Genomic DNA, 13473 nt, shown 5'->3' with positions numbered 1-13473 from the left:
GAGGTCTCAACAGGTCCAGATCTCGTGTTCTTGGCCACAGTGTTGGGCAGGTGGCTGAACCAAAGCAAGCCCAAAGCTGGGACCAAAAAGTAAAAAAGGCCCCCCAAAACGGCATCTCTTTCTCCATCATTCTGAGATCAGACCACACGATATTTAAATTTTTTCAGACGATCTGCATCTTATTATGATGCTTCATAGATGATGAGAACATGGTAGACCACATGCTGGGCCCAACGTAATCTGCCAATCACGGCCTGCTTTCTTCACAGCTGGACTTAGATATGGCTCTGCTACCTGCAGTATGAAACCGGTGTGGTTTAATATCATAGACTCTATATAGAGGTAGACAACGCATACCGAAACCCTGCGCCTTAAGTCCCTGACACACCAACCCGACGGCTGAACGTTGGAAGAAAAGGCCGGAACACTTACTTACTTTTACTTTTGGAGGCATGGGGTGTGCAATAGTGAGCAGGTAGTGGAGCCGCTGTGTCGGAGTCCCGCCCGTACACCCACCAGACTAATCGAGTGTCACTCCCAGCTGTCAACCATGACGTTTCAGCCCATTTTTATAGCATCAAATAACTAATAAAAATCTAACTGATCAGCGAAGATGAACACTTCAATAAACAGCGGGATCAGAACTACTTATAATGCCAGAAACCATTTTTGGTAGAAATGTATTTGCCATGTATTTAGTTTTGGGCCCATGGCCCACCCACTAACAAGGAGGGGGTGTGGCTTATGACATAACATGTAGCCATCCACCAGTGAGCGATCCAGATGTTTTGGCTTACACACTGTATGAGGAACCCCTGGTTCCGACGAGCGAGGTCAGCCCAAACCACATTTGATTGGATAAATCTAGGATGTGTAACCAAACCCGAGTTCAAGATAAGTCATCCACAATATTTTTTGTTTTACAAGAAGACAAATTAATGAGTGCAGACCTTGTTAGTGGTTGACCTTTCCTCGTTATATTTACTAGCTAGCTGTCTGGATTTACCCTGCAGAGGTCTGAGGACCAGGTAACCATAGTCCTCAGATTGGACAGATAGTCTAGCTAGCTGTCTGGATTTACCCTGCAGAGATCTGAGGACCAGGTAACAGTAGTCTTCAGAAATCCACCAGAGATCAAGACAGAGACAGGGGAAGGGGACGGACATCCGGCCCCTGAACAATCCCTGAAATGAAATGTCGTCGATATAGACTAGTGTCCAGCCTACTCACCGAAGTCAGCAAGTTTGAGCTCTCCAGTGTCGCCGATGAGCAGGTTTTGTGGTTTCAGGTCCCGGTGAAGGATGTACCTCTGGTGGATGTAGGACAGGCCTCTCAGTAACTGGAACAGGAACAGCTGGAAAATACAAGTCAACAAAGGAAAAAAATAAACATTTTACAGAACTATATGACATATCTATATGTACAAACAACATGGGGAAGAAAGTTCTAACGGAGAACAAGGAGGGCATGATTGTTTCATCCAATGCTGGATCATGTACATCAATATACAGTAAATAATCCTTCAAAAACTAGGGCTGGGTACCAAATTCAATACTTTTAAAGCACCGGGCAAATTGTCTCCTCAGTATCCAGAAATGAAAAATGCCTAGTCATCAGCAACAGTGAGCGAATCAGCAAGCAGCAAACACAAAGATATTAATGTCTGTAATTGGCTGTCTAAGGTTACACGTCGTACAGACACGCAGGAAAAACTCTAGGTCACAGAGTAGGAGCTGGAACACAAACTAAAAGAATTTTGGAGTAAAGTGTAATTTGTTTGTTGCTAAAATGTGATTTTATGAAATAAGTATTGAAAAAAAGTAGCGTACAGGAACTGGTATCAAAGTCACGGTAATATATTTAAATCATACCCAGGCCTGTTTAATATCTATCGTCTCCCTTGTCTCAGACGAGTGGCACACTAAAACTGAACATCACACCCCCCCCCCCCCACCGCGTCAAAAAGCAACGCTGGGTCAGGTGACTTTGGAGTTTGTCATGGACGCAAAAAGTCTCCTTTAGAGTTATATCTAGACGTTCTCGGTCGGGACTCTTGCGGTGTTCCAAAATGTTTCAGTGACACTGGGGACACATTTGGGACATGATCCCCGGTCTACTGGGGGAAGGTCCTGAATTGTTTGACCCATCCACCCCCCAACCAAACTCCCTCTCTCCCTCTCCCTCTCTTTTCAGTCTTTCCTACTACTCTCTACCGTTGTCTCTTAACACTACGTCGTCCTCCAGCGCCGCGGTGGAGCTGCTGCTATGCCCGGAGCTTTCCATTCAGACGCTGAAGGGGGATTTTTGCCTTGGCCTTGGACGCTGAGAGACCCTGACCGAGCGTCAGGATTTAAACGAGAGCGAGCGTGAGGACGGGTTGAGTTGAATTGCTGCAGAGTGCAGCGAGGTGTGGAGAAACCGATTTCTCACTCAAGTAGAGCTGTGACTTCTTTCCAGCGTAAATGAGTACCGGCATGAACCCCCTCCCCCCCCACCATGTTACAAATCAATAATGAGCCGTCAGTCAGGAACGCAGATCACAGACATTATTTCATCCACTTGGGACTATTGAAGTTATTTCACAGCTGATTACTAACTCACAGTCAAACAAAGTGCATTTACAATCTGAGGACAAAAGACACACCGGGGAGTCCAAGTGATTTTTGACAACACTAAGATAGAACAAATGCACTGACATTTTTTAAACTATTTTAGTCATATATGAAGCTACATTGTGGACCCAAGACTATAGTTGACTCATTTCAAGCACCAAAACAATTTCAATCAAGGGATGAGAGACATTTTCAAAATGCGAGGATCAACTTTTCAGCTTTAGGGCTAACTATGAGTTTGGGCTTCACTTTCCACAAAGTTGAGTGTGTTCTGAACATTTTGATGTGGAACACACGGGGTCCAGTTACATGCAAATACCCTTAAAAGGTGAATTTCAAAAAGATATGTATGAAATGCCCTTACACCAGCGGCTTTAACTGTCTTCTCCTGCTTCCAATGACCTCTTCAGTACATACATTGTGGCTGGTGATATATTTGATCAATTATCCTTTGCGGAGGATATTGTATTTAATTCAATTCAATTTTATTTATAGTTTCAATTCATAACAAGAGTTATCTTGAGACCCTTTACAGATAGAGCAGGTCTAGACCACACTCCAAAATTTACAAGGACCCAACAGTTCCAGTAGTTTCCTCCAGAGCAAGCAACAGTGGCGAGGAAAAACTTCCTTTCATGCAGAAACCTGGGACAGACCCAGACCCAGACCCAGACCCAGGCTCTTGGTAGGCGGTGTCTGACGACCGGTCGGGGTTAGAATGAAGAGTGGCAAAAACACTGACAATAAAATAGTAGTTTTTAGTAGTTCTTTGTAGTAGTTCATGGCATAGCAGGGCACTGTGCGGCCTTCCAAGGCCCAGCAGGACGTATTTACGTTACGGGGTTGTTTTAAAAGGTGACAGCAGAAATGTATGGAGGCGGGACGGACGTTTCTCAAATCCCACTATGAGGCTGACGCCTAATCTGTATTTTGCGTGAAGGGCAGCGAATGGATCGCACAGAGCATGACAGAACTGACAGCAGGAGGCAGGAAGCAGCGCGGTAAGAAAAGGTACAGTCAGTACACTTTGGAATAACTATATAACTACAAATCCCTCGGCAGATGATATTTGTCCCTGGGTCCAATCTAAGCTACCGAGCAGAGAACGCTGTTGGCCTGTCATATTGAATATCTGAGTAATACTCACGTAGTACTTCTCTTCCATCAAATGTTTCCATTACCAGTATCCTTTTTGTGAAGTTTACCAACCGTATTCTAATATAAGTTAATATACACAGAACTTGCGAGAAGTGGTATTTGAAAATGTGTGATTCCAAAGCTGCAATAATCAATATTTTAATATGATAAGTGGGTCAAATGACCGTGTTAACCCCTCGGATACACAACACATTCCAAACCTTTTAAAGCACAAGAAGCATAAAAAATGACCCCTGTTCTTTTTCAATATTCTATACATAGATTACTTTTTTAAATTAAATGATCTCATCACCAAGAGATGTAAGGATATATAAAAATTAGTTTTATTGTTATAAGTTAATATATACAAATGTATCAGGCTTGTTGTGGAGAAAAACATTTTCCTACTTATTTCACATGTTTGGTTTTTGCAGCAAATAAAACTACAGGAAAAAATTATGACGTTTAAAATGCATGCTCCGCTCACAGAAAAAATCCAGCGTTTCCTAAACTAAACGCCCCCCCCCCAGGAGCCGCCACGCTCGTGCGTGTGCCCGTGCCCGAGCCTTTGAAAACTTTCCGGAATGTTACACTTGCAGTCCAGCGTAGAAAAAGAGTACTTTAAAAAGTACTTTCAAAAGTACTTTAAAGAAAGCAACGGGATGATTTCCCAGACAAATATAATATTCATTATTCATAAAAAGAAAAACACTCATGAAAATGCATGAATGCACTTTTGCTGACACGGCATTTGAGTAAAGAATGAAATTGCATTTGGATTTACATTTTTACAGCCCGATATCTTACCCCAGAAATCAACCGCGGCTCCTCCACCTGCCTCCAGAGTTCATAAACCCAAACAGCTTTTATCAGAAGCATAAAGCACAAAGTGGATCTGCTGCCGTTGGTGGGAGCTTTCAAAGATGGATAGCAACAAAATGCTAATATGTATTCAAAGTCAGCGTTACATCAAACTTGTTTTGTTTTCCTCCTGAGATCTGGCTACAGCCCCACCCCAGCCGCCCCGACGACTTGTCAATCACCAAGTAATGAGGCGTGCACCAAACTGCGTTCAATTTTTTTGTTTCTCCGACGCCAGCGCTCCCCTCTCATTTCTCCCCTCTCACTGATACTATAGTCCCGGCCAATTAAGCTGATTCAAGCGCCGTGAAGCCCAATCAGAGCCGGGCCCTGTCTAGCATCTGGAGTCACCGGGTCATCGCTACCATTCCTGCACTCTGCAGGTTAGGAATTAGCATGGGAAATGTGCTTACTCATGTATATCAAATGCACTTCTGAAAAGCCCTCGCCTTGTTAGGGGTGCAACTGCACGCTAATAAAATGAAATGGGCGGAAAAAAAATCTCAAGTTATTCTCTTGAATTCAAACGTCAACCCTTTTTAAAAGAAGCTTTTTCTTTCTTTCTCTGATTGGAACAGCTCAGTTCCATTTGCTTTCTAATATTGGAGGAAAAGTGAAGTGCTCAGAGGCCATTCACACACACACCGTACCGACAGTAATAAGGCTGTATGCTGTTCTCAAGATGGCCAATTTTCAAGTTAAAGTACGTAGATGTGTACACAAAGAGGCTCAGCGTGGTCAGTGGTAAACAGTGGGCTTGTTTTAGACATGGCCGCCCGCCATACAAGCTCGCCCAGCTGTAATAAGTGAGTATGAGATGTCCATCTGGGAAACGGATTGAAAAGAAAGCTGGGACCGTACCAGTTAACCACTGGGGCGAGCTGGAAAATAAAGACAACAAGGGGACAGGCCCATAAAGGAAGGTCAGACTCATCTAGCAACCCTTATGGAGCTGGCTCAGGTCTATCCTGGACCCTGCTGGGGGACTTCCTTTCACACACTGAGCCCCTTTCTCTTACCATGTGTGTGATCTCATTCCCAGGAGCAGGGCTGGGCTATATATTGATATTATATCAACATAATATGAGGCTAGATTTCATCCTAAATTTTGGATATCGTAATATTAAAAGTACAGACTTACGAGCCAAACTTCCTGTTCTATTTTTTGCCTTTACCCACTTAGTTATTGTATCCAAACTACTGGTGATTACTTATCAAAACTCTCATTCTGTTAGTATTTCGCAAAAGCACCAATAGTCAACTCTAGAATAACGTCTAATAACGTTTTTTTGACCATATCGCCCCGGTACCTGAGGTTTTTATTTTTGGGTCTTTGTAAATTATAGAGTGGTCTAGACCTCCTCTATCTGTCCTGGGGTAAGTCCTGTTATGATTTGAAAGGGAATTGAAATTTAACTTAAAGATATGAGAGTATAAAAGGTGACAAATTCCCCTGCATGAAAGTTGGCAGTGGACACGTGAATGTGGAAGTAGTTCAGTTTGAAAGCACAAGTCTGATTCTGAAATCAAACACACACACAGACACACACACCAACACACACACACACACACCAACACACACACACCAACACACACACACACACACACACACACACACACACACACAGGACCTATGGAGAGTTAACCCTATAAACCTACCATAGAGTGGTCCAGGCAAAAAAATCAATTAAAAATAAAGTGTAAACCACAGATCAAACACAATCTTAAACACACACACATTTAACGAGTTGATGATACACATCATAAATCGCAATGTGTAGTTCTTTCACTACAGAGTCTCTGGTGTGTGTGCATGTGTGTGTGCGTGTGAGAGAGAGAGTGTTTAATCATGATGCATTATTAGTTCATAACTGCAGGGGATATAAACCGTGTGATCGTAGTTTAATCAACCATTCACATAATCCATCACCTGAGGAGTGATCCTACCGCACAAACAAAAATCCATCATCAGCACCATAATGAAAAACACAAGGCATTTTTCTAATGATGAAGTGTGTATTGCCTTCATACGCTAGGCAAGCAGAGCTCAGGATCAAGATAAGAATTATGAAAAACTGTGAGGATGTGTGGATTGGATCGGTTTTATCTGTCCGTGGAATGTAGCAGAATTTGTCTCTTTAGTCTGTTACTCAATGTGCAGCAAAGCATGCACCCATTTATCAAAGTGACAGCAGCACAGGGGCCTTCATATAGTTTCACTAGGACACACACAAAGTAAAAAGCACAGAACACAGGAGGTGTGTTCTATATTGATGTGATGTGATTATGGAAAACACTACAAGCTAACAAGCTTCAGGATACTCCGGCATCAAGAAACAAATCAAGTCTAAAAGTCTTAATCCCAGCAGCGATACATAAAAGAAAACAGAACATATTACCAAAATGTCTGCCTTATTAATAATGTAAATGGGAAGTGGATCCTCGGGAAGCACATGCTCAGTAAACTTATTGACTCTTAGAGGTGCTGTAGGAAGGAGTGTAAAGATCCAGGACCAAAACATTTGAACATTCACAACTTCTTAGTCCCCCCCCCCCCTTTCAGTTAAACCCCGAAACTGTCTCCTAAGCCCCTCCCCAAAGGAGAGCTAGCGGGGGGAAACCTATCTGCTCGTGCACGGGGAAGGGGGAAGGGAGGACACAATGAAATGCGTGTGCTTGAGCAGTGACTGACAGGCAGTTTGACCCCCCCCCCAGCCTTGATTGGTGCATCTGAACAGGGAGCGGTGGATTTTTGCAAGTCGCACTACAGGCTGTAGGTGGAGCCAGAGGAGCCAACCAGCTTCGTGTAGTTCTTCTCCAACAGAGGGGCAGTTTCAGCAGATTTGACGAAAGTTAGTTCTAGAAGGTGTCCCTACTGCACCTTCAATGAAGTTCTTATGTTCAAGTGAGTGTGAAAGTGTGTTGTTACGGTACACACAATTCGTGGTTTGTTATTGCCTCTGTTTTTGGGTGACAGTTCAGTATGTTTTTGGTAAAAAAGGGAAAATAAGAAAAAAATGTAAATTTCATTGGACGTTCATCCGTCGTTCATTGGACATTATTACAGTATGGTCACATGTATGCAGCGATCAACACTTTATAAAGTTATTTATCAATCTGGCTCGGTGGGAGTCTGCAGAGGGAGGCTGCCTAAATGCTGCGGGGAGACGTGGAAGGTGACCCGGTCTGTTTTTGGTTCTTTGAATGGATCGATTCATTAAGGTGATGGTTGCATGAACGTGTCCTGATGCTTTTTTGGCTTCTTATATTAACTGTTGATGTGTAGTCTCTGCTAGTGTCCTGATGCTTTCTGCAGCGACGCATGACATAAAAAAAAGCTTATATTTCTGATCTAGCCGCATGTTTTTATTGCTTCTTCCTGCCATGGTCTAAAGTCATCTGGACAAAGGACTGCGGTTGAAAATTTGACCAAATATGTTAATTAATGTGCGTTGTTCTTTGTAAATAGAAACTAAATGTTTGAAGTTTTTACACAAACAGAACCGACTGGAATTAAAGGTGAAGGTACGTCATTGTCACATACACATAGCAAAATTAATTCTCTGCATTTAACCCCTCCCTCAAGGGAGCAGTGGGCAGCCAATCACATCTGAGCCAAGGATTTTGCAGACAAAATCCAGACAGCTAGCTAGACCATCTGTCCAATCTGAGGACTATGGTTACCTGGTCCTCAGATCTCTGCAGGGTAAATCCAGACAGCTAGCTAGACTATCTGTCCAATCTGAGGACTATGGTTAACTGGTCCTCAGATCTCTGCAGGGTAAATCCAGACAGCTAGCTAGACTATCTATCCAATCTGAGGACTATGGTTAACTGGTCCTCAGATCTCTGCAGGGTAAATCCAGACAGCTAGCTAGACTATCTGTCCAATCGGAATTTCCTGTTGACGACTAAAACTACTTCTGAACGTTCACATGTTCCAACAAAACAACTTCCTTCCTGAGGAATTTTGCCCATTTAGCAGCAGGACCGTGGCTTCGTCCCAACACTGCATTTAAGGCATTGTAATATTTCCTTCTGTGGTTAGGACAGTCTCCTGACAGGGCGAGAGACTGATCAACATTGACAATGTGAATGCTCTAACTGCATCAACAATACATTTAAGTTCAGACCATCATTGTACAGGTGAATCAAACATTGACAAGAACTCAAAACACACACATTTGGCTTCGTTGACAAATGTCTAAAGCAGTGTTTTTGCTGAAATGGATAAAAGTGGGGAAGTCAATGAGGGAGCGCTAAAATGTGTGTGTTAAATGGAGTGAAAAGGTTCTACCATCTGCCAGCATTGCAAAGAGCCCTTATCCTTTCTACTAAGCATCTGCACAGTGTTGTCCTTAATGGGCTGAATCAAGAGACACTGGCCACTGAGGAATATAAAGTTCCTGGTATGCCCAGAACGGTCTTTGGCTGATAGTTTAATGAGCAGCTGTGTAGTTCTGCTAAATACAGAACGACCAAAACACCCAAGACCAGAAAACCAGGACAAAGTGGCTTTGATGTCCCTCCATCATTTCTACAGACATGTTTTGAAGTCTGAATTTGTTTCATGCATGTTATGTGTATTGGCTCACTCAATGAAGCCACAAAAGAAATCTATATTTGGTCAAAGAAGGTTGTGGACGAGCAAGGAGTAACCACTCCAGCTTACTGTGATAGGTTGAGAGACCTGTCGATCAATCCACATTCTCCACTTCAAAGGTGATTTTTTGATAGCCTGGAAATCCAGACCCAAATCTGAAAGATTAAAGGTCTGGCACAGAATAATGAAAGTTGCCCATCTCGCGGGCTGGTACCAAGCCTACATTTGAAAATCTCACTGCACGCAATTGGATAACATTGTGACCAATTACAACAACACACAGGTTGACATGTCCAGAGCCCCATAAGCTTAGCTACCAGCGGAGCTAACTGGTAGATTAAACTGTTGTCACCTGTTGTGCTGGCCTCTGGCCCCGCCTATATCAGATACACCGATGGGATTGGTGCAGCTGGCCTCTGGCCCCGCCTATATCAGATACACCAAAGTGATTGGTGCAGCTGTCCTCTGGCCCCGCCTATATCAGATACACCGATTTGATTGGTGCAGCTGGCCTCTGGCCCCGCCTATATCAGATACACCAAAGTGATTGGTGCAGCTCTCTTCTGCAGCTCGCCTCTGGCCCCGCCTATATCAGATACACCGATGGGATTGGTGCAGCTCTCTTCTGCAGCTCGCCTCTGGCCCTGACAACATGAGTTCATCACTTCTACAGACAATATATCATGACACTGATGAGCAATGTGCTGTTGGTAGCTTCACTTGTAATGCACTTGTGAGAGCTGTTATTTGGCTTGTACACATGGTTTGTGGGTGTCGGTTTCCGTTATTGATCCGTGGAGATGCCATGGCGACACAGCAGTTCAGCTGAGTACATGGGATCTAATAAGAGGAGCACTTCAGCAGCAGAATGTGTGAGCTCATACACTCTCCCTGTGTTCGATTACAGCAGCGCTGCTGACAAACTGCAACACAAGTTTCCAAAAGATGTTACACTGGATCCTCTCGTTTAAGCAGACAAAGAGAGAGAGAGAGAGAGAGAGAGAGAGTGAGAGAGAGAGCGAGACACACACAAACAAACACACACAGACCCACAAAACACAGAGACCCACAGACACACACACCCACACATACACACACACACCCCTACAAAACCCACACACACAGACCTACTCACGCACAGTGACCCACAGACACAGAGACCCACCCACAGACACACACTCACCCACAACACACACACACACACACACACACACACAAAAAGCCCTCTCTGGTTCTTGACCAATAATTGCATCAGCAGTGAGAGTGTGTGTCTAAATGTTAATGTGATCTAGCAGCAGTAGAGGTTCTAATAGCTTCTGTGTTTCGGATTAGTAAACAGGAGGATGGTGGAGTCCCTCTGGAAACACACTAATGACGGACATTAACCTCCTTCACAGTGCTGGTGCTTGTGTTTGGCTCCAAACTGATCGGTTGCTGACATCACATCACTGACACGGCCATAGTTTCTCTCTGAGTGAGATGAGAGGATTGACATGGCTGTTGTGTCCGTGTGCTGCAGTAAGGGGCGCTGGCTGGGCTCTATCAACGACGTTTCGTTTCATTGTTCAGTCAACCCTGGAAATCTGGCCAGTAGTCCGTCCCCGACTATGGATATCTGGTCCTCAGATCTCTGCAGGGTAAATCCAGACAGCTAGCTAGACCATCTGTCCAATCTGAGGACTATGGTTACCTGGTCCTCAGATCTCTGCAGGGTAAATCCAGACAGCTAGCTAGACTATCTGTCCAATCTGAGGTTTCTTTTGACGACTAAAACTACTTCTGAACGTACACATGTTCCACTAAAACAAGTTTCTTCCTGAGACAATTTAGCAGAGGCACTGCCCTACCCCGCCCAAGATGCCAGAGCACGTTTTGCTTTGGCATGTGAGAATAGACGCAGGTTAGCCTAGCGTACCATAACAACATTATTTGATTAATCTGTTCTGTAATTTGTGATCAATAAAAGTCCATCTACTCTAACCTGATAATGGTCTCAAAGACTCAATGAGAGTAAGAGGTTTTGAAACTAATGCATGAAACCTTCAAAAACCCAATCAGAGTCTCTTGGTGGCCATTATACTGGGCTTGTTTCCCTGTCCGCTGCCAGGCCTCATTAGACCTCCTCCATGATGCCTGCTCCCACAATGCACTTTGTTTAACTTGCCAGTTTACTGCCCTCACATTAGGTTTCCACCGCTCTCCCTGTAGAAAACCAACAGCTCAGCCAGCACAGAGCTTTAACCGCGGTTACAACCCGTTCTCTCTCCCGACCCATAAAACCCTGACGCTTGGTCAGTGTCTCTCAGCGTCAGATACCGACGCAACAATCCCCCTTCAGCGTCTGTCTGGAACCCACTGTGTGTAAGCCGGGGCGCTGTCAGATGAAGTAGTATTAAGAGAGACAACGGAAGGGAGTTGTATGAAAGACCCAAAATCAGCATAATGAGGTTGGTTGGGGGGGGGTAAACAACACAGGACTTACCCCCAGGAGACCGGCGTTCATGTCCCTTCATGTTCTTGTTCCGCGTGTCACTGAGACATATATTTTGTTACACCCCCAACTCCATCTTTTTTTTAACCTAAACAAAAAGTCTATGCCTATAATGTACATGGCTTCATATCTGCTCAGTGAACTGCATTTAAACTCATTTTGGTGGCTGTGGATCAGGTCTAGAGCAGGTAGTTGGAAGTTAGTTCAATTCCTGGCCCTGCAGTGCCATGTCCAAGTGTCCTTGGGCAAGACCCTGAACCCCGGGTTTCCCACCGATGCTGCCTCAGAGTGTAGATGTGTGTGTGTGTGTGTGTGTGTGTGTGTGTGTGTGTATCTGATGAGAAGGTAGTTGTTAAGACTAGAAAAGATACAGTATATAAGAACAATCCCGAGCCGAGCAACACCTCGCTCCCGCTCTCTCGGAATAATCCTAAATTATTCATTTAAATCTCAGCCAGGCTGTTGTCTGCAGGAGAAACACTCATTACTTATGGAAATCCTCAGTGGCAAAAAGGTGTGAGGTGTTACTTAACAAACGCAGCCTGAACTGTCACATCCCAACAACCCCCACCAACACCGCCGACACGTGGCCTCATTCACTCCATCATCATCATGTCTTTCTACCTGACACCAAACAGGACATATATCACGGTGTTAAATTGGGTTTTGATAAAACACATTCATTTCATAATTACAATTTTATTCATAAGTAGGTTACATAAATTAAAGCTTTGGAAAGCTTTTTAATTATACGTTGCACCTTTTGACAGGCAAAATGCATCCTAACTGTTTTTTAAGATTTTTTGGGGGGACGCTTTTTGTCCTTAATTTTCACAGGACAGCTGAAGACAGGAAAGGGGACCGACATGCAGCCAAGGATGCAGGTTGGAGTTGAACTTGGGGCTGCTGGGTCACGGACTAAACCTTTATGTGTGTCCGCTCGCTCTACCAACTGAGCTAACCCAGCCACTCCAACCTATTCTTAAAAGAATTACTTAAGGGAGAATGCACAACTTGACAGGCATGTTCCAGGGTCCATGTTCCAAGTTTTAAAGAATTCCCTCGTGTCTCTTATCTACTGCTCCAAAACTGACCGAACTGAAGAAGAATGGAACAGGTAGGTTTAGGAGAAGATGCTGGGGGGGGGGGCATGAAGGGACACCAACCTCCGATCTCCTGGGGGAAAGTCCTGGGTTGTGTAACCGATGAACCCAACCACAACCAACTTCCTCAAGAGGATTTTGGGTCTTCCATACTCTCTACCGTGTTAACACTGCGTCATCTTCCAGCGCTGCGGTGGCGCTGCTGCTCTGCCCCGTGCGCTCCAGACAGACACTGAAGATGGATTTTTGTGTCAGCGTGGGACGCTGAGAGCCCCTGACCAAGCACCAGTATTTTACCGTTTGGGAGCAACAACGCCTTGCTCATTTATTTCAATCATCCTCATCGTCTTTGGGATCGTGATGCCGCTACACAGAGGCGATTACCGTCCTTCCTTTCTCTGTGAAAGCCCTTTGAGATGAGGCTCGCTACAGAAAAATCTACTTGAATTCACTCCATTGTCATTTCTTTCTACCTCGTTGATGTAACTGACAAACAGAACAAATATCACATCAACGAGCCTAACCAACAGTCTCACAAAGGTTCATGTCTCACGTAACAGCAAGGACTGTCATTCCAGCTAGGGTAGGCCGTCTTTCATTTATGTTTTGGGCATTTTAGGCCTTATTTGTGACGGGACATCTTAGTCATGAAACGGGAGAGTGGGG

General features: G+C 44.3%; 1 protein-coding gene and 1 long non-coding RNA gene across 4 annotated transcripts in view; one reads left to right on the top strand and one right to left on the bottom strand.

Annotated features, from left to right (window-relative positions):
- cdk14 (cyclin-dependent kinase 14) overlaps nt 1-13473 on the bottom strand; it is a 156964-nt gene that overhangs the window by 84698 nt on the left and 58793 nt on the right. For all 3 annotated transcript variants that reach the window (XM_034874747.1, XM_034874749.1, XM_034874748.1), the window contains one exon: nt 1231-1354. In XM_034874747.1, the coding sequence (XP_034730638.1) occupies nt 1231-1354 (124 nt within the window). The remainder of the gene's footprint in view (nt 1-1230; nt 1355-13473) is intronic.
- The window catches only part of LOC117946533, a 17446-nt gene continuing 5145 nt past the window's right edge, over nt 1173-13473 (top strand). The window contains exons 1-2 of the long non-coding RNA XR_004657046.1: nt 1173-1215; nt 11893-11902. This is a non-coding gene — a long non-coding RNA (uncharacterized LOC117946533). The remainder of the gene's footprint in view (nt 1216-11892; nt 11903-13473) is intronic.

Source organism: Etheostoma cragini, chromosome 6, assembly GCF_013103735.1.
Source record: "Etheostoma cragini isolate CJK2018 chromosome 6, CSU_Ecrag_1.0, whole genome shotgun sequence".
Classification (NCBI taxonomy): Eukaryota; Metazoa; Chordata; class Actinopteri; order Perciformes; family Percidae; genus Etheostoma; species Etheostoma cragini.
Note: the sequence above shows the minus strand (reverse complement) of the source record. Positions and strands in the feature narration are given on the sequence as shown.